The sequence below is a fragment of the Tupaia chinensis genome, unplaced genomic scaffold (genome assembly GCF_000334495.1).
Source record: "Tupaia chinensis unplaced genomic scaffold, TupChi_1.0 Scaffold000076_1, whole genome shotgun sequence".
Taxonomy (NCBI): domain Eukaryota; kingdom Metazoa; phylum Chordata; class Mammalia; order Scandentia; family Tupaiidae; genus Tupaia; species Tupaia belangeri.
In genome coordinates, this window is record NW_006159536.1 from 3,396,505 (window position 1) to 3,420,759 (window position 24,255).

The window sequence follows — 24,255 nt, forward strand, 5'->3', positions numbered from 1 at the left end:
TTGGCATGTACATACACATGGCTGTCATGTTTCTCAAGCCACTAGGTCTATGACTGAAACTGCAGTTATCCCTGTGGGATCCAGCTACCTTAACCACCATACCACCACCTGGTCCACTAAAAGTAGATTTTAAGTGTCCTTCAACACAAAAAACCTTAACTGTGAACTAATGTATATAACGTAATGTATATAATGTAAATAGTGTTAACCATTTCACGTGTGTGTGTGTGTGTGTGTGTGTGTGTGTATCATGTTTGTAGGGGCTAGATGGTGGCAGTGGTAATACAACTGCATCCAGATGGCCACGTGAGAAGGTCCTGGGTTGTGTTTTGGGGCCTCATTGTGCATTCTTGGCAGGCACACACATGTCCATGATCTGGTCTGGTTGAGGCTAGTGGTGGATCATGGCATGAGCACTCTAGTAGGGGTACTCATCTCTTTTTCTCTCTCTCCATCTTCCCTCATGAAATGAATAAATAAAGTAGTAAAGAAAAAGTTGTTGTTGGCCAAGCTGCTATGGTGCAGTGGTAACTTAAGTACTATGCAAGGCTGGAGTCATGTGGCCCGTTGTGGGCTCAGGTCCCTGAACCAGCTTGAAAACATTCTGGGTGCATGGGTGCCCAGGTCCTGAGGACTGGCGAGCTGGGAAAGGGAGACCATGATATGTGATCTTGTCAAGTTGTGGTGTGAGGAGACCCTGCCAAGGTTACTACTCACTTTCTCTCTCTCTCTCTCTCTTTCTCTGGTATGTGCATGCATGCAAGTACATGAGCTCTCTATCATTAAAAAAAATGTTGTATACCATAAACATATACAATGTTTACTTTCCCATTAAAAATAAGTAAATTGGACAAACCAGTGGCATGGTGGTTAGGGTGGCTGGATCACACTTGGCCAACTGGGGAATTTGAGATTCTGCAGCTTGAAAAACATGCCAGGAGCATGGTTAAAGTATGTAGTAATGTTTTTGACTGGACCGATATGCAGTGCATGAAGGCTGAAATATTCATTTTGTATGCTGTGGAGATGTATAGTGATTAACTGTAAAAAAAGAAAATTTTTAAAAAGAAAAAAAAAAAAAAACCCTGAGAGGAGAATGGAGAAAGGATTGTAGCATGGCCACCTTCCTTGGGGATGTTTTCTCACTCTCCACCCCACATCTCTGTGTCTGTGTCTCTCTGGGGAGCACATGCACCCTATAGCAAAAACCAAAAACTCAAAAAAGCAAGCAAGCACTGCCTATTGAGTCAGGCACGCTATTGATAGCTTTGCTTATATAAACTGTTTAACTCAAACTTTACGACAGCTTGAAAAGTATATGTTACTATATTCAGTTAACCATGAGGAGAGCAAAACTGAAAGGGATTAGCAAAGGTCACAGAGCTTCTAAGGGACAAATCTGTAACTGGGTTCAGTATTAATCTGGCAGTGGTGATGACTTATAATCTGTGCTGGTGGTAGAGGGAGGGAAGAGGGGTGTGTGTGTGTGTGTGTGCATGTAGGAGTGTTCTTTATAAAACAATTCCTAGCAAGATGCTTTTATAGAGAGTTCTTCTAGTTTTAATGAGAAAAAAAAAGGTTCATGTTGGTATGAAATGAAGCAAACATATATACATTAGCTTAGAAATACAACCCAAAATAACTGAGGTTATTTTGGGTTGTTGTAGGTGCTATGAAGTAGGTGCTATAAATTTGCTAAGCTTAGAAATAAAAAGTTGATGCATTTAGATTTTTTTTTTTTTGGAGAGATTTTCGCTATAGGGCGCGTGCGCTCGCCAGACAGACAGAGAGAGACATAGAGACAGAAAGCGAGAAATCACCCCCCAGGGGGGATGGTCACGCCGCAATCCCTTCTCCTCCATTCTCCTCTTGGGATCTTGGGCATGCACACACACGCGCCCGGCGTGAGTTTTAAGCCACCGGGTCCAAGACGCGAACCGCGGTCGACTACGTGGGAGACCAGCGACATAGCCATTACGCTAACTGCTGGTTCCTATGCATTTAGATTTTTAAAAAATACTTTTGTTACTGGAGTTCCTGGTTTAGATTTTTCTGATGCTCGACTACATAGAAGGTAGACCAATGTATCTTTTAGATATACCTATATTAGCTGAGTTAAGAAGAAACAATAAAGACAGGCCAGGAGGAACAGAGTTGACACAAAGAGCTGCAAACCAAGTCCGCTGTTTACATTACAGACTACATATCTTACAAATGTTTATTTCAAGTATACAGGGTTTTATGTATTAAGACAGACACAGTTTGATTTAGCTTTTTGTTATAGCTTTATGTGAAGTTTAGTTTAAAAATAACCCTTCCGTAATTATATGCTATATAAAAAAAAAGAGCAGGCATAAACTGAATTGGCTTCAGTGCCATAGTGTGTTAAGTTCTGATAACATATCTGCTGAAAATTCAGTGAAGCTTGGGCAGATGCATGCTCTTAATATGCTGTTAAACAGTTACTGAAGGGGAGATGCCACCATCCCTTCTGACTTTACCTTCTTCATAGCACCTACTACAATCCGAAATAACCTTGGTGATTTGGAGCTTCTTTATTTTTCTCCTTCCCTGGAATGTAAATTCCATGAACACCATGGCCTGGAAATCTTGTTTGGCACATGTAAGTTGACTATTGATTCTCTCAAGCTAACAGTGAACTGGGCTATCCCTAAGGTATCGAGGTGAATACTCCATCAGTCCATGGATAATCCAGTGTTACAAATAGTTCACATGATACTGTTTATATTTTAAATTCTAAAGTCTTCTCTTTTTCCTTCTTTTATTAAAATAGGAAAAGTACTGTAAAAGCAGGGACTTCATTGCTATATATCCAGTGCCTAGAACAGCACCTGATACAAAATATGACTTCAATCAATATTGTCACATAAAATAAAATAAACTGTAAACATGCTTGAAAAAGATGAGAGAATCAACAAATGTACTAGTCAAGTGAATATGGGCAAACAAGTTTTGAAAACAAAGATGAAGTTTCCATTAAGAGGTTTTCTACTTTGGTCTTTGTTAATCTATTAAAAAAAGTTTACTGGGCATGAATCCTCTTTAGATCAAATCCCATAAAAGGTATAGGAAAAGGAATTTGCATGACTTCAAGCCTTTCCATTTAGTGTGCAGAACAAGTTGACAGTTCAAAGGTTCCTGAAGAGACCTGTAATACCCAGAGAAGGCAATAGCAGCTATTACATAAAGGAGTGGATTTTCAACACAAATCTATGGGTGCATGTAGTTTAAAATATCAACAAAGCTATTGAATAATAAGAAACCAGGGACTAATCTTTAGGTTTTCTACTCTATGCAGGAAATGATTTTCCTAGCCAAAGGCTATTTCTCTTTAGTGCCTAGAAAACATTTGCCAGACTGCAGGAAGGTGGCCTAGGTCTCACAGCCGCGGGCTTGTCTATCAAAGGAGCTTGAGCATCACTCTTTGGCTATAAGGAGCCACAGATGGTCTTTTTTGCAGGGTAGTGCCATAAACAGTATGATGCCTGATGAAGTCAGACACACAATGGAAAAATTTAAGCACCTCGATCCCCTGAAGTTCTCTTTTGGCATTAGATAAATGGGTATATAAGAAATCACAAAGTTGAGAGGTCCTTGAGATGCATATTTCCCCACAATGATTCATGGCCTGTGTAAGAGCCACACTTGAATCATGTAAGGAGGTAATTCTGAAATCAGTGAGGATTAACTATACAGAATTAGACAACAGGTACAAAGATATGAATTAAATATATCTCTTCTCAGAAGGATCAGTGGTAGGTTTAATTAATAGATGAGCTAAACTTACTACTATACGTGTCATCAACATGAATGGAACGACTAATATAAAAAAATGCTTGGAACCAGCAGATGGTGTAATGGTTACGCTGCTGGACTCCCACATGTCAAACTGTAGTTCAAGTCCAGGACCCAGAGGTTTGAAACTCATGCCAGAAGCTTGTGCGTGCGTGCCTAAAACCTCAAGAGGAGAAGGGACTATGGTGTGACCATCGCCCCCAGGGGATGATTTCTTGCTTTCTTTCTGTCTATCTCTCTCTCTCTCTGTGTGTATCTCCAGTTAGCACAAACTATTTTTGCTCTCTAGCAAAAATCTTTCTTAAAAAAAAAAAAAAGAACAAACATGTAGCTCTTTCCAAAGGAAAACAAGGCCACTGCTAACACATTCACACTTCTGTGATGTGCAGCTTGGTGAGGCAAGAATTTAAGTCTTCTTTTCCTATCCAGGTCAGGTGCCTTTGTACATGATACAACTGAATAACCTGTACATGCCAGACCCCTATTTTCGGGAGAGTGTCAGATAAAGTCTGATAATGGAAAAGATAATATATATTTAAACTACACATCTAATTCTAAGAGAATCTTAAAGCAATCATTCTCTTTTAAATAAGAAAGAAACTAAGTCAATAGCATCTGAGCAACAGATGAGAATTAAAGCAGAATCTGTTGGCTAATGGTAACAGCTTTTGTGTTCTTTGTTGTTGAAAATGTGCATGGAGCAGCAACTCCAATATGCTCACAAATTCAGATGCAAAAAGGCTATGGAAAACAGTTGCTATTTTTACACTAAAGTTAGAATCAAACACTACCTTGCAGATTTTAATTTTGCTAAAGTAGTGGAAGGAAACAAAATGCAAGGTACAGGAGATGTCAATAGGATCTAGGACTTCTAATACAGAGAAATAAAGACTATAGTGGAAAACAAAAGGGAAGAGCTGGGTATTGAATTATGGACAATGAAGTATCAGTTTACCAAATCAAATCATCTGAAATAAAATATGAAGTTAAGGTTTAATGCAGCACTATTCTAGGAAGTGAGATATGTAACACTAAGTGTCTATATTTACAGCATGTTTTTGGTTCAACCATTTTGTAACTATTTTTTTAAAACCTTAAAGAGTAAATTTTTCCTTATAAATTACTTTGATATTATAATAATAATAAGCATTATCATAATCATTACTATATATTAGTTTTCTGTTGCTGTGGCAAGAAACTGCCACAAACCTAGTGGCTAAAACAACATAAAAGGGCTAAAATAAGGGGCTGTGTTCTTTTCTGGACACCCTCAAGAGAGAATCCATTACCTTGCCTTTTTCAGTTTCAAGAGGTTGCCTACATTCCTTGGCTGAGGGTCCACTCCATTCATCTTTAAAGCAAGGCTATAGCATTTCTCTGCACTGTACTCCACAGCCACACCTTCTGCTTCTACTTCTAGGTTACAGCGTGACTACATTGAACCTACTGGGGAAAGTCTAGGATAGCCACCTTTGTTTAAGTTTATTTAGAAATGTTTTTAAAAATAATTGTTTATTAACTTATTTTATTTATTTATTTAAATTTGACCAGAGAGGGACAGAGATGGTGGAGAAGGGAGGAAGGGACAGAGGGAAGGAGATGGGAAGAGAGAGAGAGAGAGAGAAAGAGAGAAAGAAAGTGAGAAAGCAAGCCGTCAGGTCTGGGACTTAAACTGCAGTTCGCCATGTGGGAGTTTAGTGTCCTTCACCACCATGTCAACTGCTGGCCTCTATTTTTTTAAAATAGAGATAAAGAAGGAGAAAGAGAGAGATATGCACTCCCAAAAGGGTCCTTACCCCACCCTCCACCTGTAGTCTCAGCCATCCATGTGCATCCAGGTGTGCACAGTAAACCTTCCAGATGAAAACCAATGGCATTCCCATGTGGGCCCAGCATCAGAGAACTTTCTCATATTTCTATGTAATACTGTTAACTGCTCAATCGGTTTATCTTAAGGTCAGATGATCAGCAAACTTAATTCTATCTGCAACCTTACTTCTCTTTTGCAATGAAACAGCACATATACGTAAGTACAGTGGATTAGGATGTACACATCTCTAGAAGGCCATTATTATGCCTTCTACAATAATTAACCTTTATTGAATGTTAATTATTTGTCAGGCATAGTTCTAAGCAGGCTATATATAATTAAAGAAAAGTAATTCTAATAATGGTATTATAGATTCTATTACTACTCTCATGTTTCAAATGAGAAAACTGAGGCAAAAGAGGTTAAATTACTTGTTCAGTATTACCTAGATAGAAAGATGAGCCATGATAGAACTCAAAAGTCTACACACACACACACACACATAAAAAGTCTACATGCAGAGCTTGTACTTTTAAACTCTCAATTTCTCACTTTGAAGACAAAATCCTCATCTAAGAATATTTCAATTACATGTCATTCTTATCAAGATGTGTATCTGGACATTTCAGATGAAGGTCCCACATGAGAACAGTTAGTGATTCATGCTCACCCAGCATTCATAGAGAGAGAGTTCCTAAGGGTTTCATAAGAGGTGGCCAATCTGGCCCATCAACTATCTCCCATCATCCAGCTTCAGGCGGTGGAAAAGAAAGTTTACTAATTGAACAGATATTTTTAATGGAAATTATATGAGTGAACAAAATAATGGCAAGGAGTACTTCAGCCTCCTCCCTCCAATAATTTGGGGAATAAGAAAACTCAGAAAATTTAGAAGCAATTATGCAAAAGGAGTCTGTCCTCTAACTTCCTACCTATTTGCTTTGTGACTTGCCCAAGTTTACTGTATAAGAGTGTTCTTGGGAGAGTCTGACTTATGCTCCTAGGGCTAGCAGGTCCAAAGACAGTGCTGGTCTTATTTGGGAGCAGTCTGAAGCTGTGAGGCCGCACAAGCATCTCTATGGCACTACGGCAGGGTGAGGAGGGAGAAGGAGCTGTGCTGGTATCATTTGGGTAGGTGAGAGATCAGAAGCTGTAGGGAGCCAAGGAGGTGCTATAGCAGTGAGTTAGGCTAAGGCCATCTTAAACTGCCACCACTGACAATGTCCACAGTTAGGATCAGGTAACTCCATTGTCTAAAGTCAGAGGTTAAGGGTCAGAGGGTCCTGAGAGGTCCATGGGAAATTAATCTCCTGCATTAGTAAAGAGCACTTTCAAGGGGACCAGCAGTTGGCGTCATGGATATGTTGCTGGACTCCAATGTAGTCAACTGTGGTTTGAATCCTGGACCCAGCAGCTTAAACTCACCCTGGGCGCATGTGTGTGCCCAAGATCTCAAGAAGAGAATGGAGCAGTATGGCCATCCCGCCTGGGGATAATTTCTTGCTTTCTGTCTCTATGTCTGTCTTTCTGGTGTTCTATAGCAAAAATCTCTCCTAAAAAAGAAAAAATAAATCCGCAAAAGTGACCCAAAAAGGTCCTGTATGACACCAAAAACACAAACTAAGCCAAACTCTGTCCTGTTTAATATTGCCCTTCCTGGGACCAGCAGTTGGCGTAATGGCTATGTCGCTGGACTCCCATGTAGTTGACCATGGTTCAAGTTCTGGACCTGGTAGCTTAAACTCATGTCAGGTACATATGTGTGCATGCCCAAGATCCCGAGAGGAGAATGGAGAAGGGATTGCGGTGTGGCCGTCCTTGCTGGAGGGTGATTTCTCGCTTTCTGTCTGTTTCTCTCTGTCTTTCTGGCAAGCACACACACCCTATAGCAAAAACCTTCCCCCCCAAAAAAAAAAAAATATTGCCCTTCCTTTTCCACTAGTTTCAGAGACAGAAGTTGGAGAAGGTGGACTCCTATGACTCAACCAACTACAGTGTACTCCTTAGGAGTGGGAGCTAAGTGGCAGGGAGGAGGGAAGTTTTGATTTGCACTAGTTGAATATTTTAGCCCCTGACAAAGAAACTGTTTTACTACCCAAAATAGACTAGAAAGCTGAGACATCATCATGGCGTCAAGATGACAGCTCAACAGAGTGTCTTTGAAGGTAGCTGCAGAGGAAATAAAGCTGCTTTCTGACTGTATTTTGCTGTGCCACACCTACTCAATGAACCCACTGCACAGGAAACCTTGTCTCCAGCCCCACTGGGTGAGCAGAGCAGGCCTGCCAGACCTGAAAGTGAGAAAAGTGAGGCTCAGGGAAGGTAAGCAGCATGTGTGAAGGCCTGGTGCTTACAGGGGGAGGGATATAGTTTCAGACCAGGGTGATCTGACCCCAGATCCAGTGACATCTCCGCCACGCTACGTTAGGTAGGTAACAGCTAATGTGCCCAGAGTTCTTGCCATGAAGTGAAGAGGTTCATTCACCCTCACTTCACTGATTCAAAGAAGGCATTCCATAGGTAATAGTCCCCTGCCGCTTGCTTTCCCTGTGTGGATAGAAGAGGTATTTACTTTATCCATGCAACACTTAGTTAGGAAGGGTGGTGGTCACTGTCTGTGCCCCTACTAAACACTGGCTTTTCTTTCACAACCCACTTGGGATGGCTTCCTGTCATTACCTTAAGCTCCAGGAGCCTCCCCAAACAGGCTCCATCTACTTCTCAGAAAAGGAACAAATACATCCACAACTTAGGTTTTTCTGCATTTAGCTGAAAATGAAGGAAACCTTGTGCTTTTCCCACAGAAAGGAGTGATTTCACCAGGAGAAACACAAAAAGAAAACCAACTTTGCTTTCAAAGCAGACTCATACCTCAGCATGGCCCCAAGTCCCTTCCTCTTTATTTTCCTTTCCGGGTCTTCATTTTCCTCTTTTCGCTTTTTCTCCTTGACTTTTAACTTGCCCTTTTCCTTTTTCTTCTCCTTCTCTTTGTTTTTTTTGACTTTTCTGGCTTTATTTTCAACGTCCTCTAGCTCAGAGTTCCCCTGAGGGGCGGATTCACAATTCAGAGCTCCTTGGCCAGAGTGAGAGCTCTTATCAGACAGACCATCTGTACAGAGGAAAAGAAATCAATACACATGGTTAGGGACAGTTCCAGTTAGTATATAAAGGAAAGTTAAAATGTAAAATACAGAAGGATGGATAAAAGCATGTGGAATTCTACCCTTCCATGTGGCTACTGGTACCCTTTGAAGATATGACTGTCTAAAACTGGTTACTTCAAGCAAGCTTTGATGCTGGGAGTGGGGACAACTGGATAACTGAGCTGGTAGTATGAAAGGCTTGCTATGTGGTAAACACTAATCTCTCTGAAAGCTGGCTTGTTAACCTTGATCAGCTCAGAAAGCCCACATGCTGGGAAACAAACAGGGTGAGGTTATTTCGAGGAGAGGTTTTTTTGAGTACAAATATAACCCAACTGCTTCTACCCAATTAATGCAGTCAGTCCTCTGGATGATGCAGCTTCTAATGACTCGAATGAGAATGTCAAGAAATGCATACTCAGTGCTCCTACCCTAAGGGTAAATGACAGTTGGTCCTTGTAGGAAAGTAAGGGGGAACATTTCTTTAGCATTTACGCATAAAAGAAATTGCATATTACATTCTCCCATTCCATGTTCGTTAAGCCAAAGGGCAAAACATATCGGGAAAATGAATTACTTTTAATATCAAAAACATAATTGTGATTCTTAAATCATTTTTCTCTGTAGTTAAGCACACATTCTTGCCTATGATTCGCAGATAACACCGAGATAAAGAAACCATTTAAGGAAGTATATGTTGCCTTACCAGCTTCAAATTCTTCGGGGCCATCATAAGATTTGTCAATGGCTGCTCTGAAGCTCTCGTTGCAGCCTCGGCCTCGGACCATGTGCGGCCGGGGCCTGTGAAAGGGAAGCTCGTTCTTCCTGACCTCAGCCACGGCAGTCTGTAGACTCTCCAAGGAACTAGATTTTTTCAAACCCAGAGTTGGGCCCAAATCGTTGCTTGGTGATTCTAGAAAAGCAAAAGCAAAAGGTCACCCTTCCATTAATGGGGCATGGTGGTATAATGGGAATGCTTATTGTTTCAAGAATATTTCCGTTTGGCTGCTAAGGGCTTGGGAATTTAGGTTAAAACTCTAGTGTTGCCACTCTTTGTGACATGAGCTGGAGGAGTCCGACCCGGTGAGGCCCCAGGATCTGTCTGAGCCCCCCGACCTTTGAGCTCCGCTTCCGGTCGGATCAACACGTTGGCAAGGTTACTGTTGTGCACCCCCCGACCTTGGAACAAAGCTTGGGTCAGTTAGCATGTTAGCAAGGCTGCTTGCTATTTGCTCCAGAGAATTGAGGCAGCCTCACTGGGAAGCGACCCCCCTCTGACTCCCCAATTTACTACTATGAAAGAATTACATAGCTCTCCTATACATCCTGAGTATATGATAAAATCTTCCGGGAAGTCCCCGACCGACCCACTCCCCTTTGCTCTAATCACTTACTATTAATTACAATGCTTTATCTCCATGGGCACAATAGAGGGTGGGCTAAAGTTCATTCTAGGCAGAAGTAATCTTGACCTTTAGAAGGCCCTTCAAAATACGTTTAAGGCAAACTTAATCCTTTCTTTACCTAAAATAAAATTAGGCCAAAACTGGCCCAGGACACCTCCACCCTCTCCAAGTGAAATAAATAAATATATTAGGATTCCTCAAATTAAGTTTTAGATCCCTACAAAACTGTGTATAAGTATCATTCTTTATTAAGATCCATAAGAACTAATATCTATTCTTGAGATTTTCTTTTCTCAGCACCATTCCCAGTAATCACAAAATGGCTGCTGCACCGCATCAGCTAATAATCATCTCTGCTTACCGAAACCGCTTTCCCAAAACTGCATTCCATGGAGACCCACCATAATTAAAACACGTAGCCCCTCTCCCATTTACTTGTATGTAACACATTTTCAATAAAAACGCATGATAATTCCTAGCAGTTGTCACTCCTCAGAGAGCGATCTCTGAGGGGTGTCCGGCATAGGACGTGCATGAAAGGCATCGAGGCCTCTGTCTTCTGTTCACCTTCGCCGCCTTCGTCGAGATAACCCACCCACGCCGAGGCTGGACCCCGGCAGATTGGCGCCCAACGTGGATCTGACATCTCCAAGCATCAGTTTCTTTTTATAAAGTTGTGGTTGGATTTAAAATGACAATATATAGAGAAATGTATGTGTACATGTATCTATATATGCATGTGTATGCACATATATATGAATCTGTAAGGTTGTTGCTATCTAGAAATATGTATGAGTGTGACTGAGAGTGATCATATGTATGAGCATGCATGAACACACACACACACACACGCGCACACACAAACACAGAACATCTAATATAACAGGTACTCCTCTCCCAGTAACAATTTTAGCCACTTTCATCCGTTCTAGATTTTATTATTGCCATGGTTGTTTATATAATTATTAAGAAGATGGTGTGTGAGGGCCAGCAGATGGTATAGTGGTTATGGCACTGGACTCCCACATCGCCAACCACTGTTCAAGTCCTGGACCTGGTGCCTTGAAAATTCACTCAGGGAGTGTGTGTGTGTGCCCAAAATCCTAAAAGAAAAATAGAGGAGAAGGGATTGTAGCACACATGGCCATCTGCCTACAGGGCGATTTCTCACTTTCCCTCTCCCTGTCTCTGTCTCTCTCCTGTGAGTGCACATGCCCTAGCGTAAAACTTTTTGTTTCTTAAAAGGACATATTGTGCATGAAAATAAAAAAAAGTGATTATAATTTAAAGTGATTGTATTTTTGTTATTAAACACATTAGTGGCTATTAACATATGAATGCAATTTATTTAATCAAGAAAGAAAGAAAGAAAGAAAGAAAGAAAGAAAGAAAGAAAGAAAGAAAAAGAAAACAACTATTTTTATATCAGTGTTGTTATTCCAATGTATTTCTATTGAGATATTTATCAATAGAAAAGAGTAACATTTTTTTTTTTTGAGAAGTTTTTCCAATAGGGTGCATACACTCGCCAGAAAGACAGAGAGAGACAGAGAGACAGAAAGCGAGAAATCACTTCCGGGGGTGGGGGGAGGGATGGCCACGCTGTCATCCCTTCTCCATTCTCCTGTCGGGATCTTGGGCACGCACGCACACACACCCAGTATGAATTTAAGCCACGGGTCCGGACTTGAACCGCGGTTGACCACATGGGAGTCCAGCCACATAGCCATTACACCAACTGCTGGTCCCAAGAGCAACATTTTTATATGATATAAAATTACACAACTGAAAAACTAAAGCAAATGAACTTCAATCCCCTATTTTCCAGCATATGTCTTTTCTTTGTGCAATTTGTGTTGCCCTGTGTTTCCCCTTCCACTCTATTCCTTGACCTCCATTCCCACCCTCTGTCAGCCTCCCAATTATCAATAACAGGATTAGTCTATACAAATATTAGCAGTACAAGGATTATTTTAACAATGGAAGGAATTCTTTCAGGGCTCTGGTTTCCACACCTAAAGTTTTTCCACCAAAGCCAAAGCTCATATTCCTCTCTTGTTATGAAGGAAATCATTATCCTGAAGAGGCTACACTTGCATTCTTGGAAATGAACCACTGTGCAGGTTTTCAATAGCTACAGATTGAGGACATGTTGAGGATTATGTATGCAAAGTACATATTTCAATGCTTAGCACGTAGTAAAACTCTATCAACAGCACCACCTTTTATTACTATCATCACTATTTTTGCTCCTACTTTCACAGCCACCATGAACACCTACTACTAGTTGCTTAACACAGTGTTTGGTAATATAAGGAACACAAAAGGTATATAATAAAGGCCTAAGGCATAGCCACACCCATGCAAAGTAAAAGAAATACACAGCCTTCCATGTGCTCTGAATATTAATGGCAGTAACGGTAACAGCTAAAATTAATGGTAAAAATGGTAATAGCTAACAACCACAGAGTGTTAAATTTGTCCCACTAAAGATTCTTTTTCTTTTTCTTTTTTTTTCTTAATTTGCTAGAGGGCATGTGTACTTGCTGGAGAGAGACAGAGAGAGAGAAAGCACCCTCATGAGAAATGGTTATACTGCAATCCCTTTTCCTCTGTTTCTCTCTCCTTTTAGGATTTTGGACACACACATGTGCTTGGTGTGTTATACAAGCCACAGGGTCTATAGAGGTAGCCATGCAGAGTCTAGCCCATGTAACTACCAGGCCATGGGCTAACCCCTTCACCCTCCAGTATTCTAAGTGCTTTACCAATATTAACTTACTTTAATCCTTACAGTTGTGCTACTGGCACTGTTAGCCCCATCATCTAGATGAAGATACTGAGGTACAGAACGGTGACATGCTTGTCTAAAGCTACACACTTAATAAATACCTGAATAGGGAACTGATCTGAGGCCTAACTCCAGTTTTTCTGGTCTGTCTCAGATACTTTACTGCCTAAAGATGAACTTGCTCTCTGCTCTATACTTGATTATAGTCCAGCTACTTAAACTGGCTATATTTTTTCTCATCTCTAAAATAAGAGCATTAGTCTTGCACAGTGGGACTAAGCAAAAGTAAAATTCGGGATCTTGGGCACGCACGCACACACACCCAGTATGAATTTAAGCCACGGGTCCGGACTTGAACCGCGGTTGACCACATGGGAGTCTAGCCACATAGCCATTACACCAACTGCTGGTCCCAAGAGCAACATTTTTATATGATATAAAATTACACAACTGAAAAACTAAAGCAAATGAACTTCAATCCCCTATTTTCCAGCATATGTCTTTTCTTTGTGCAATTTGTGTTGCCCTGTGTTTCCCCTTCCACTCTATTCCTTGACCTCCATTCCCACCCTCTGTCAGCCTCCCAATTATCAATAACAGGATTAGTCTATACAAATATTAGCAGTACAAGGATTATTTTAACAATGGAAGGAATTCTTTCAGGGCTCTGGTTTCCACACCTAAAGTTTTTCCACCAAAGCCAAAGCTCATATTCCTCTCTTGTTATGAAGGAAATCATTATCCTGAAGAGGCTACACTTGCATTCTTGGAAATGAACCACTGTGCAGGTTTTCAATAGCTACAGATTGAGGACATGTTGAGGATTATGTATGCAAAGTACATATTTCAATGCTTAGCACGTAGTAAAACTCTATCAACAGCACCACCTTTTATTACTATCATCACTATTTTTGCTCCTACTTTCACAGCCACCATGAACACCTACTACTAGTTGCTTAACACAGTGTTTGGTAATATAAGGAACACAAAAGGTATATAATAAAGGCCTAAGGCATAGCCACACCCATGCAAAGTAAAAGAAATACACAGCCTTCCATGTGCTCTGAATATTAATGGCAGTAACGGTAACAGCTAAAATTAATGGTAAAAATGGTAATAGCTAACAACCACAGAGTGTTAAATTTGTCCCACTAAAGATTCTTTTTCTTTTTCTTTTTTTTTCTTAATTTGCTAGAGGGCATGTGTACTTGCTGGAGAGAGACAGAGAGAGAGAAAGCACCCTCATGAGAAATGGTTATACTGCAATCCCTTTTCCTCTGTTTCTCTCTCCTTTTAGGATTTTGGACACACACATGTGCTTGGTGTGTTATACAAGCCACAGGGTCTATAAAGGTAGCCATGCAGAGTCTAGCCCATGTAACTACCAGGCCATGGGCTAACCCCTTCACCCTCCAGTATTCTAAGTGCTTTACCAATATTAACTTACTTTAATCCTTACAGTTGTGCTACTGGCACTGTTAGCCCCATCATCTAGATGAAGATACTGAGGTACAGAACGGTGACATGCTTGTCTAAAGCTACACACTTAATAAATACCTGAATAGGGAACTGATCTGAGGCCTAACTCCAGTTTTTCTGGTCTGTCTCAGATACTTTACTGCCTAAAGATGAACTTGCTCTCTGCTCTATACTTGATTATAGTCCAGCTACTTAAACTGGCTATATTTTTTCTCATCTCTAAAATAAGAGCATTAGTCTTGCACAGTGGGACTAAGCAAAAGTAAAATTACAAGAAATTTTAGGGAGCAATTTTAAGTACTATTTGCAAGTCATAAATATTGAGGGTACATTACTATTAAATCCAGAAAGGGACATATTTCTTATATTCCCAGAAAGAAATGTAAGTTGAAGAAACAGAAATTGAATAAGATCATTTCTGACAAGAAAACAAAAGGCAACACAGAGGTTTGGGGATATTGAAGCAATAGTAAAAGTTTGAGCCTTTACAGAAAATATTTTACACCACCAACCCTGTAGGGATGTCTGACATAAAGTCTGGTAGAAACATGAAGATGAAAACTATCTGAAAAAGCCTCTATCCTCTGTCAACAACAGTAACTATCTTTTATTTATTAATTGCCATTCAGGAGATTATATTAGAGCCCAAACTGTAAGCATTCACGTCAACCTTTAGCAATAAATTCCAGGGAACATGAAAGTGAATAAATTGTCTAAGATATAAGGCATGTTATCTACAAGGAGCTCATCTAAAACTCAGCAAGAAGTCATATCTAAAAAGGAACAAATACATTGTTACTCATTCTAAGCAAACTGAACATTAAGGATTCATGGAATTTACAGGATTAATAGAGCCAGCAATTAATTCACTGTATATAAATAGAAATCACAAATCAGAAGCACCAAATGACATCGAGCAACATTACAACCTAGCTCTACTGGATGTAATACACAGTAAAATTAAAAGCAAAAGGCGGCTGAGTCCTAGGTTGTAAATGTAGATTCAAGGGATTTTAGGATTGGAAAATATTTTTCTATTTATTCCTAGGGAATAAACAGGATAGAGCAGCGAAAGAGAGATTGGTTATAAAGGAGAATCCAAAATGAGAAAAATCCTCCTGAGGACTTTCAGATTCAGATGGTGAAAGGGGACTCTAATAAAGACTTTTACCAGGGCTCCACATGTCCTTTGTATTTCTAAGAGCTTCTCAAAGAAGGTCAAGTTATCAGCTCTGGAGGGGATTTCTACGAAACACCTGAAATATAATCCCCTATCTTGTAAAGACTACCAGGAGTACAATAAATTGTCAGACTCAATCTTTTTTCATATTCTCACTCTCATCAATTTCAGTTTAGGTTGACATTGTATAGAAAATTTTACAGCTTAGAGAATGAGAAAATTCTCTTATTTCCAACGTTGCCATGTATACAAATCATATTTTTGTCTAGGCTTTCACTAAAAGAAAAGGTCTCTTTGAAGGGATAACATAAGGTGAGTAATCGATCAAAATCAAAACCTCAGTCACTCCATTGTATTGAAGTCACCCCAAAATTTGATGACTCTTTATATTTTCATTTATACCTAAGGTTGCATTGGCAGTGGCTGATTTTAAGCAATTGTCTGAGAGAGTAATCTATGAAGAGCATGTGAATAACCCTGTAGAGAGCTACCATCAGGGTGGAGAGGTGTCAGAGGATGAGCTTCATCCAAATTTAATGACTTACGTGTCCCATTTTGAGCATCTACAGAACTAATCTGAATATGATTGTTGTGCTTTCTAGGCCAGCATATATATTTACAAATGCCAAGGAATAAATTTTCTCTAAAACTTTGGTAGCGAGACTTTATTTTTAACTTATACCATCTATATCCATGGACCATGTTCTCAATCATCTAGATGAATTTACTCTTCCTTTTGTGGAATATCGACAAACTTCATGAAACAAATGTCACAATTGTCGAATGCTAAAAGAGGGATCTTTTATTCTCAATGCAGTATAACAAAAATAATTTTCTGTTCCCAAATTTCCCTTAAAATTAAAGTCTCATAGAGTCAGCAGGGAGCATGGAACTTAAGGTGGCTGGATCCCACATGACCAACTGTGTGGTTCAAGTCCTGGACCTGGCAGCTTGAAAATCACACCAGGAGTATGTGTGTGTGTGTGTGTGTGTGTGTGTGTGTGTGTGTGGGGGCACCCAAAATCCCGAGAGGAAAAAGAAGGGGTGTGTGTGTGTGTGTGGGTACCCAAAATCCCGAGAGGATAATGAAGGAGAGGGGAATGAGGTGCAGCCATCCCTATCAGGGAGTGACTTCTTTCTCTTTCTCTGTGACTCTCTGGTGAGCACACATGCCCTATAGCAAAACTAAAAAAAAAAAAAAAAAAAAAGAAAAAAATTAAGCCTCATAAAGAAATGCAATTGAAATATATTTTTTGAAGATGTGGTAGCACTTAAAAAGGTCTCATTTGTTCCCAAACAAGATTGGCTTGACTTGGTTATGGAAGCCCTTCTTGTACAGACTAGAGGAAAAGCGCTAGTCCTATCTTCAGGACCCACCAATCCTCAGACACATCCAGTACTTCCTCCACCCAGAAAATAGTGTTACAGAAAGGATAAACACACAAACCAAGACTAAAGGTTTAAAGAAGTTGTGCTACTGTTTCTTCCACAGGCTTGAAGGAGGTGTGAGAGGCCTAGCAGAGAGCTATCATCAAGGTGCCTCTATGAATCATATTCTTACCACATAGAGAAATCTTTGCCCAGCCTTCTAAGTGGAAAGCCCCATTTCAACATACTGGGAAAGAAAGTGCTTCCTGGAGGATTGTTGGCTATGGACCTATTTTTCTGACTCAGTCTTAGATTTTTACTCTTGCCCTATAGCTGAGAACTGCTGTTGGTTCCCTACGGGCAGGTGATTAAGATAATGGAGAATCAAACTGTCTAGAGAGAGGTGGTTAATAGTGAACAATTATAAAAAGAGGCTATAGAAGACCTAAACACTCTCCACTCTGCCAATTACTTATTGAGTTATTAACTTCTCTGTGCGTTCATTTCTCTATCTGTAAAATAGTGTAAAACAAGCATTGCCAACTGCCTGGCATAGCTGATAATAACTGTCACTCTTACTCTTGCGCCACCTCTAAACATTTGAACGAATGAAGTCCTAGCATAATTGATTTCATTCAATGCATTGCATTCTTAAATATGACTATACCATCCATAAAAAGGACTTTATAAAGAAACACTATCCTTTTTCTAACTCAAAAAAAATTAAACTGATTTTTTTCATATTTCTTCAGTTTTTCTTTTGAAATAAGGTATATATATATTCATCAGTTCATCACATATAGAAGCTATTCTTAAGAAGATTAATAGTAGAGTCTTGGTTGCCTCTCCCCTTAGGCTATAATCACTTAATTAGTGGGAGATTTCATTGGCAATGTTTGAACTTCCCACTCTAGCATTAAAATCTCACAATAAAAGAATGCCTTAATCCAGAAGACCAGTAATTGGATCGTCCATTATTGATGGAATTGCTTCCAATACATCCTTGTTAAAAAATAAGGAATTATTTTAGGGAAGGTATTCACTTTCAGATAGGTGGCAAATTTTTCTCCCAGCTAGAGCTTTATAATTAACAAATACTTAGGATAAATTAACAATAAATAATGTATTAATTTGCACATTTCAATAACATCAATGGCCCTCCAGGCACTTAGTGAAAATTAATTAAGTTAAGAGTCCCTCCTTCTAAAATAAAGGGATTGTGCCCAGTAGTAAATTAGGAATCAAAATAATTGTAATGCTATCCAGGGGTCACAGCATGAAACCCAAGAAGGTCTGGAATTTGTCAAGATAGCTTGCTTTCATTATCAATTTGGTCTTGCCTTATTATGAGCAATGAACTTGGGCAAACACAATAGCACTGCTTTACTTGCTTCATGGGGAGTTGTGATGTGAAATTAATAGTCTTAAAACTCTTTGAATGAGAAATTGTTATAAATTCCAAATAGAAAGTCACAATGCCACTTTGTTCTCCAACATATTTCACTTTGTCTTTTCATTTTAGATTACACTTCCTGAAAATTTTGTACATTTAATTTTTTTTTTAGTAGATCCCCCAGAGGCAAAATGTCTTATGTGCTTTAATAGATATCATTGCAAATCCATTAGCCTTGAAAAAATTCTCCATAATATCCAAATGTATAATTTCCCAAATTATGTTATCTGTGCTAACTGCATCCATAGTGGGCCTAATGACCTTCTTGCCTATCTCAGTATTCCAAATATTGATCATCATTCCAAGCTTATCGCACTGCCCTGTTTCCTATTCATTACCATAGGGCCTAATGCAATCTGGCTTTACATTATCTGCTGTCATTTGGGTCTCAGTTCTTTTACTGGCAATTTGCAAGTTCTCCAAGAGCAGAATTTTTTCTTTTAAGTCTCGTAAATCCCAGGGTCTTTTATCATGTCCTGAAATTCACTTAAAAATGCTCAATAATGAACTTCTCATTAAGATTCATACATTTGCATAATCTCTCCTACCCTGTCTCCAAACACTGTCTATTTTAAAGTGGAAATATCCAGAGAAAATATGGGAAGATTATGTGAAAAATACATTCTTTGATTATGAGTGTGGACATGGCCTTCCAAGTGTCTTCACATATTTGCCAAGTATTGCTAAATGCTAGTTTTCTTGATTAAACCATCCTTCTTTTATAAACTGAAAGTCAAAATTTTATGCTATATTTAGGTTTCTTTCCTGAACTCAATATGGCTAGCAAACATAAAAAAAAGGGGAATAGTTATATTAAAAATATTCTCATGACAGTTTTCTTTCTTTTTCTTTTGTTCTCTATTTTGCAGTTAAGTTTCAGAGTTTAATAGTGGGTAAAACTATTTTTAAAAATATATGTAACCATATTTGTGGGTAGGTTCTATTAAAACAACTATATAACTCAGACAATGCCAGTCCTAAGAGACTGGTTTGCTTTAATTTTTTGTTTTTATTCTGTCTGTCTTGAGAAAACTTTGTTGGATTAAAAACAAAAACAAAAATTTTCATTCATGATAATAACAGATTGAGAAATAAGGTAAACTGCATTGGTCTCTTGAAGGGAAACATACATAGTTACGTAAAGGAAAACATTACAGGGTGATTCTACAGTGTGGTGGTAATTTCTTGTATGACGAACACTGGATTCCACATGATGACCACAATTTGAATCCCTAGCCAGTCAACCTGAAATACACTGGGTAAGTGTGTGACCACCCAAGAACCACTCCCCACCCCGCCCCCCCGGGGCTGGAGGACTGGAGTCTCTCTTTCTCCCATATGCATGCTTTGTCATGAATAAATAAAAACAAATAAAAAAGGAAAATATTACCTTTATTATTTAAGTAGTGAAAAACTCATTTGAGAGTCAAATAAACTGATTAAAGTGGAACACTTCCACACCTGCAGATAGGATCGATGACCACCACCCACCTGTTCTTCCCTGGTTGATTTTTGTATCATCAGCACAAAGAAGTACTAAATAAATATTTGTTGTAGGAATTAAGGACTGTGAAGAGAAAGGTCAGGTACAACAGTTAAATGTCCCTTTTCTCCAGTACTAAAATTTTACCTGGAGAAACACACCTCACAATTTTTTTACTTCCTCAAAGCCACACACGGCTTCCTGTTCTTCCTTAAAACAACCCTTAGGCTCTTTTGTGTCATTTTTCAAGGCCTTAATAATTTCTGCCCTACCTATAATTATTCACTCATCTTCTCTATATTTTACCTTTCTTTTTATACTAGTTATTCCTTTTGCTTAACTTCTCTCTTTGTAATATTACCCTTTTCTGCCATTTCCACCTTATGTGCACTTCAAATAGTCTTTTTTATCCACTGCCAAGACACCTTTATTTGTCTTCCAGCTTCTCCACGTATATCTTGGTAACAGGCTTTGCACTCTGAGCACAGATCATTTCAGTGATTTTTCCCCTCTTTTCTTTTACTATTTAATCTTTATATTCTTGCTTAGCAGCACATATTTCTTCTGCTTTCGATTGTTGAGTGGTTTATGTCTTTGTGTGGGTTGTATACTACATACTCTCAAGGTACAAAGAATTCTAATAAGTTTCTTCAAAAACCATTAGCATAACTGAAAGGTCAAAATATGATTGATTTCTTGGAGTGTGCCCACATGAAAATAATTCTATATTTTGTATAGACTGGACATCTATATTTTTAAGGATCAAGTGTTATTTTTTGATACCTTTTGCATATTTCTTCTACTTTTATACCTGATCGTACTAAAAAAAAAGCCCATAAATTCTCAGTGACTGTGTTATTTACAGAACTGATAGACAGTGAGGTTTCTTTTTTCAGTTTCATGTTAATATGAATGATAATTTCTTCATACTTTAAGCATGTTTCAATCTAATGTTAATATACCAAGCCCTGATCAAGGCAATTACCACGAGTGCTTACTCTGTATTTTTTATGGCTTAAGACTTAGTCCATTTGGGTTGTTATAACAAAATTCCATAAGCAGGGTGGTTTTTCAACTATATATATATATATTCCACGTGGTTCTCAAACCTGAGAAACCCAAGATGAAGGCATGGGTGGATTCAGTGTCTGTTCAGGGCCACTGGTTGGCTCAAAGGCTGCCCGCCATCTTCTCTCTGTATCCTCACATGAAGATACAGAGGGATGAGGAAGTCTTTGGGGTTTCTTATACAAGTATACTGAATCAATTCATGAAGGTTCAGCATCATGACCTAATCACGTCTCAAATGCCTCACCTCCTATATAATCACATTGGGGGGGTTAGGATTTCAATATGTGAACTGTATGAATCCAGTTTATAATAATGTGTCAGCGTCTTTAAACATGAGCCAACTATTTGATCTCATGTTTGAGGAATTAGCTATCTGTGTGAAACTAATTTTGCATTTCCTAGTTTAGGGTAAATTTATGAGATTTCTGATGGTATTTTGTGATTTGTCTTCACTTTTCTTGGGGGGGCAGAAGACGAAAAGCTCAGTAGTATAACCTCATGTAAATTTCAGAACAGCCACTTAACTCTCTTCTGATTCCACTCTTAAGGTTCTCTGAGTGTGCCGACAAGGAAATGTTTGTTGACTTGGTGAAGTTACCCATATGTTGTATGAGCCTTTTCTAGTCCAGATACCCTTAGGCTAAAGATATTCTTCCAATCTTTGCTACCTCGGAGCTAAAGATTAAGCACCTATGTACTGAAAGGTGTTCTGATCCAGGTGTAGAGCAAAGTTGAACATACTTAAAGTGATAATGTCAGAAACTGTAGAGCAGACACTTAAAGTTCATAAAGAATCTATTTACATGTCCCCAAAGTTTACGACAAATTTTTTTATAGACTCCTCGATTTTTTGGAGTCCTATTTTCAATAGGGCCATGCTGTCTCTTCACTTTGCTAATTACTGAATTGTCAGAGAAGGCATGATGCATTTTTGCAGAGAAAAATAGAAAATATGTCATGACTTTTTTGACAATCTAATAATTGCCTCACCATCATCCACTAATTTAATCTTTAAAGCAAAAACTATTAAGTACAGGGGCTGGCAAGTAGCATGGTGATTAAGGGCGCTGAATTCCCAAATGGCCGACCACAGAGTCCAGGACCTGGTAACTTGCTTTTTCACTTTTTTTTCCAAAGAATTATTTTATTTAAATTTATTTATTTTAATTTGACCAGAGAGGGACAGAGCAAGAGCAAGAGAGAGAGAAAGAGAGAGAGAGAAAGCAAGTCACCAGGTTTAGAATTCTAACCACAGTCAGCCATGTGGGAGTCCGACATCTTTAACCACAACGTTACCTGTTGGACCCACTTTCTCACTTTCACTCTCTCTCTCCCTTGCTCTCTTGCTCTATCCCTCTCTGGTCAAATTAAAATAAATACATAAAGTAAAATAAAATAATTATTTTATATTGTTAAGAATTATTTTATTGAACTCTTTATTTTATTTATTTATTTTAATTTGACCAGAGAGAGGGATAGAGTGAGAGAGAGAGAATGAGAGAGCGAGAAAGCCAGTTGCGAGGTCCAGGACTCAAACTGCGGTTGGTCATGTGGGAGTCCAGTGTGCTTAACTACCACACCACCTGCTGGCCCCTAAAATAATTATTTTTTAAAAAACCCAAAACCAACCAAACAAATAAAGCTGGCATCAGACTACGTGGGTTCATGTCCCAGCTCCACTCACATACGAGCTATGTTAACTTCACTCGCCTCTCTGTGCCTCAGTTACCTCATTTGTAAAACTGAGATACTGACAGCATTTTCATCGTAGGATAATGGCAAAACTATCTGGTCCAGAACTTTGAATATGATGTCAACACACAGTAAATAACCAGTAAATGTTACCTTTAACCATTATGCCTCCTTTGAAGAGCAATATTTAGATCCTAGGATTTTCTACAATCGACAGAATTCCAAGAGGATACTTTCTCCATATCCATACACTGCAGGCCAGGGGCACCACTAGCTTTGAATTCTCACTCTTTATTCCAGACTTCTACATTCTTTTTTTTTGGTCAATGATTCCTCATCACTTTTCAAATTATCTTCTATCTTCCTTATTTCCATAAATTGCCCAAGTAAATGTGTTTATTTCTTTAGAACATTTTTCTTTTAATTTGCTACAAGGTACATGTGCTTGACAGACAGAGAGGAGAGGAGAGGAGAGGAGAGAGAGAGAGAGAGAGAGAGAACACTTCCATGGGCATGGTCACACCATAATCCTTTCTACATTTCTTCATTATGTGTACATATACACAAGCACCTGGAGTATTTTTCAAGCTGCTAGGTCCAGGATTCAAATTGTACAGTTGGCTTTGGTGAGATCCAGCAGCCTTAACTACCAGGCCACCGACTAGCTCAGAAACATTTTTCATAGAAAAGCCAAATACTAAAATCACTTGATGAGAATAACAACATCTGGGACAGCAAGGAAAGAGCTGGTTAGTTTATTTCATGGGTAAGTGACTTTTCTTTCTCAGATCAACCCGCGACACCATCAACAAAAGTACATATCACACAAGATCATGAATTTTTGGAGTCATTGCCCAATAGGCATCTCTGCAAACAGTACACTGAGAATGCAATATATAGCATAGTTAAAGGCTGGGGTAGTTTAGGCTTGTGTTACATTCTGAGACAAGAAAGCACAAGGTGATCCTAAATCACTGGGTAAGCCTTCATGAATGAAGTGGAATTTCCCACCCAAGACAGATCAAAAAGTAGAAAAGTAGGAAGTGGACAGGTGCCCCACAAAGGAAGAAAAGCATGAGGAAAAAGATGAGATTCATCTACCTGGTGATCATGACAAACGAAGTATGAAGTAACTAGTAAGAAAAAACAATGGAGTTGGACATCGATGGGGTAAGTGTGGTTAGAGAGGGTAGAGTAATGTACAAAGGGCCTTAAATTTGGCTAACAAGGTAAGATCCTAATCAGTTTTTCATGGCTTGATAATATTGGTATTTTGAAAAAAGACAATAGGAAAAAACACATAAGATAAACCAAAGCAAAGGAATTCTCTGCTAATAAAAGATCTTGCTCTTTACTTTCTTCCTTTTTACAATTTCCATTTCAGGCTTTGTGAAGCAATTCCTATAACATCTCTAGTACTGTTAATCATTTGTCCTCACAATTAATAGAAATATTTTTCCTGGGTCTTTCTTTGACCAGGAGGGAAAGGCTGAAGAAATATGTCCTAGTCCACTCGGGAGACAATAGGTGCTGATGGCAGTGCATCCGAGAGTGGACAGGACA

At 39.0% G+C, this 24,255-nt stretch overlaps 1 protein-coding gene across 1 annotated transcript in view; it reads right to left on the reverse strand.

Annotated features, from left to right (window-relative positions):
• PARD3B (par-3 family cell polarity regulator beta) overlaps nt 1–24,255 on the reverse strand; it is a 1,250,195-nt gene that overhangs the window by 354,318 nt on the left and 871,622 nt on the right. Inside the window, exons 17-18 of the mRNA XM_006142461.3 lie at nt 9,476–9,682; nt 8,498–8,735 (exon numbers count right to left, since the gene is read on the reverse strand). Coding sequence (XP_006142523.1) covers nt 8,498–8,735; nt 9,476–9,682 — 445 coding nt within the window. The remainder of the gene's footprint in view (nt 1–8,497; nt 8,736–9,475; nt 9,683–24,255) is intronic.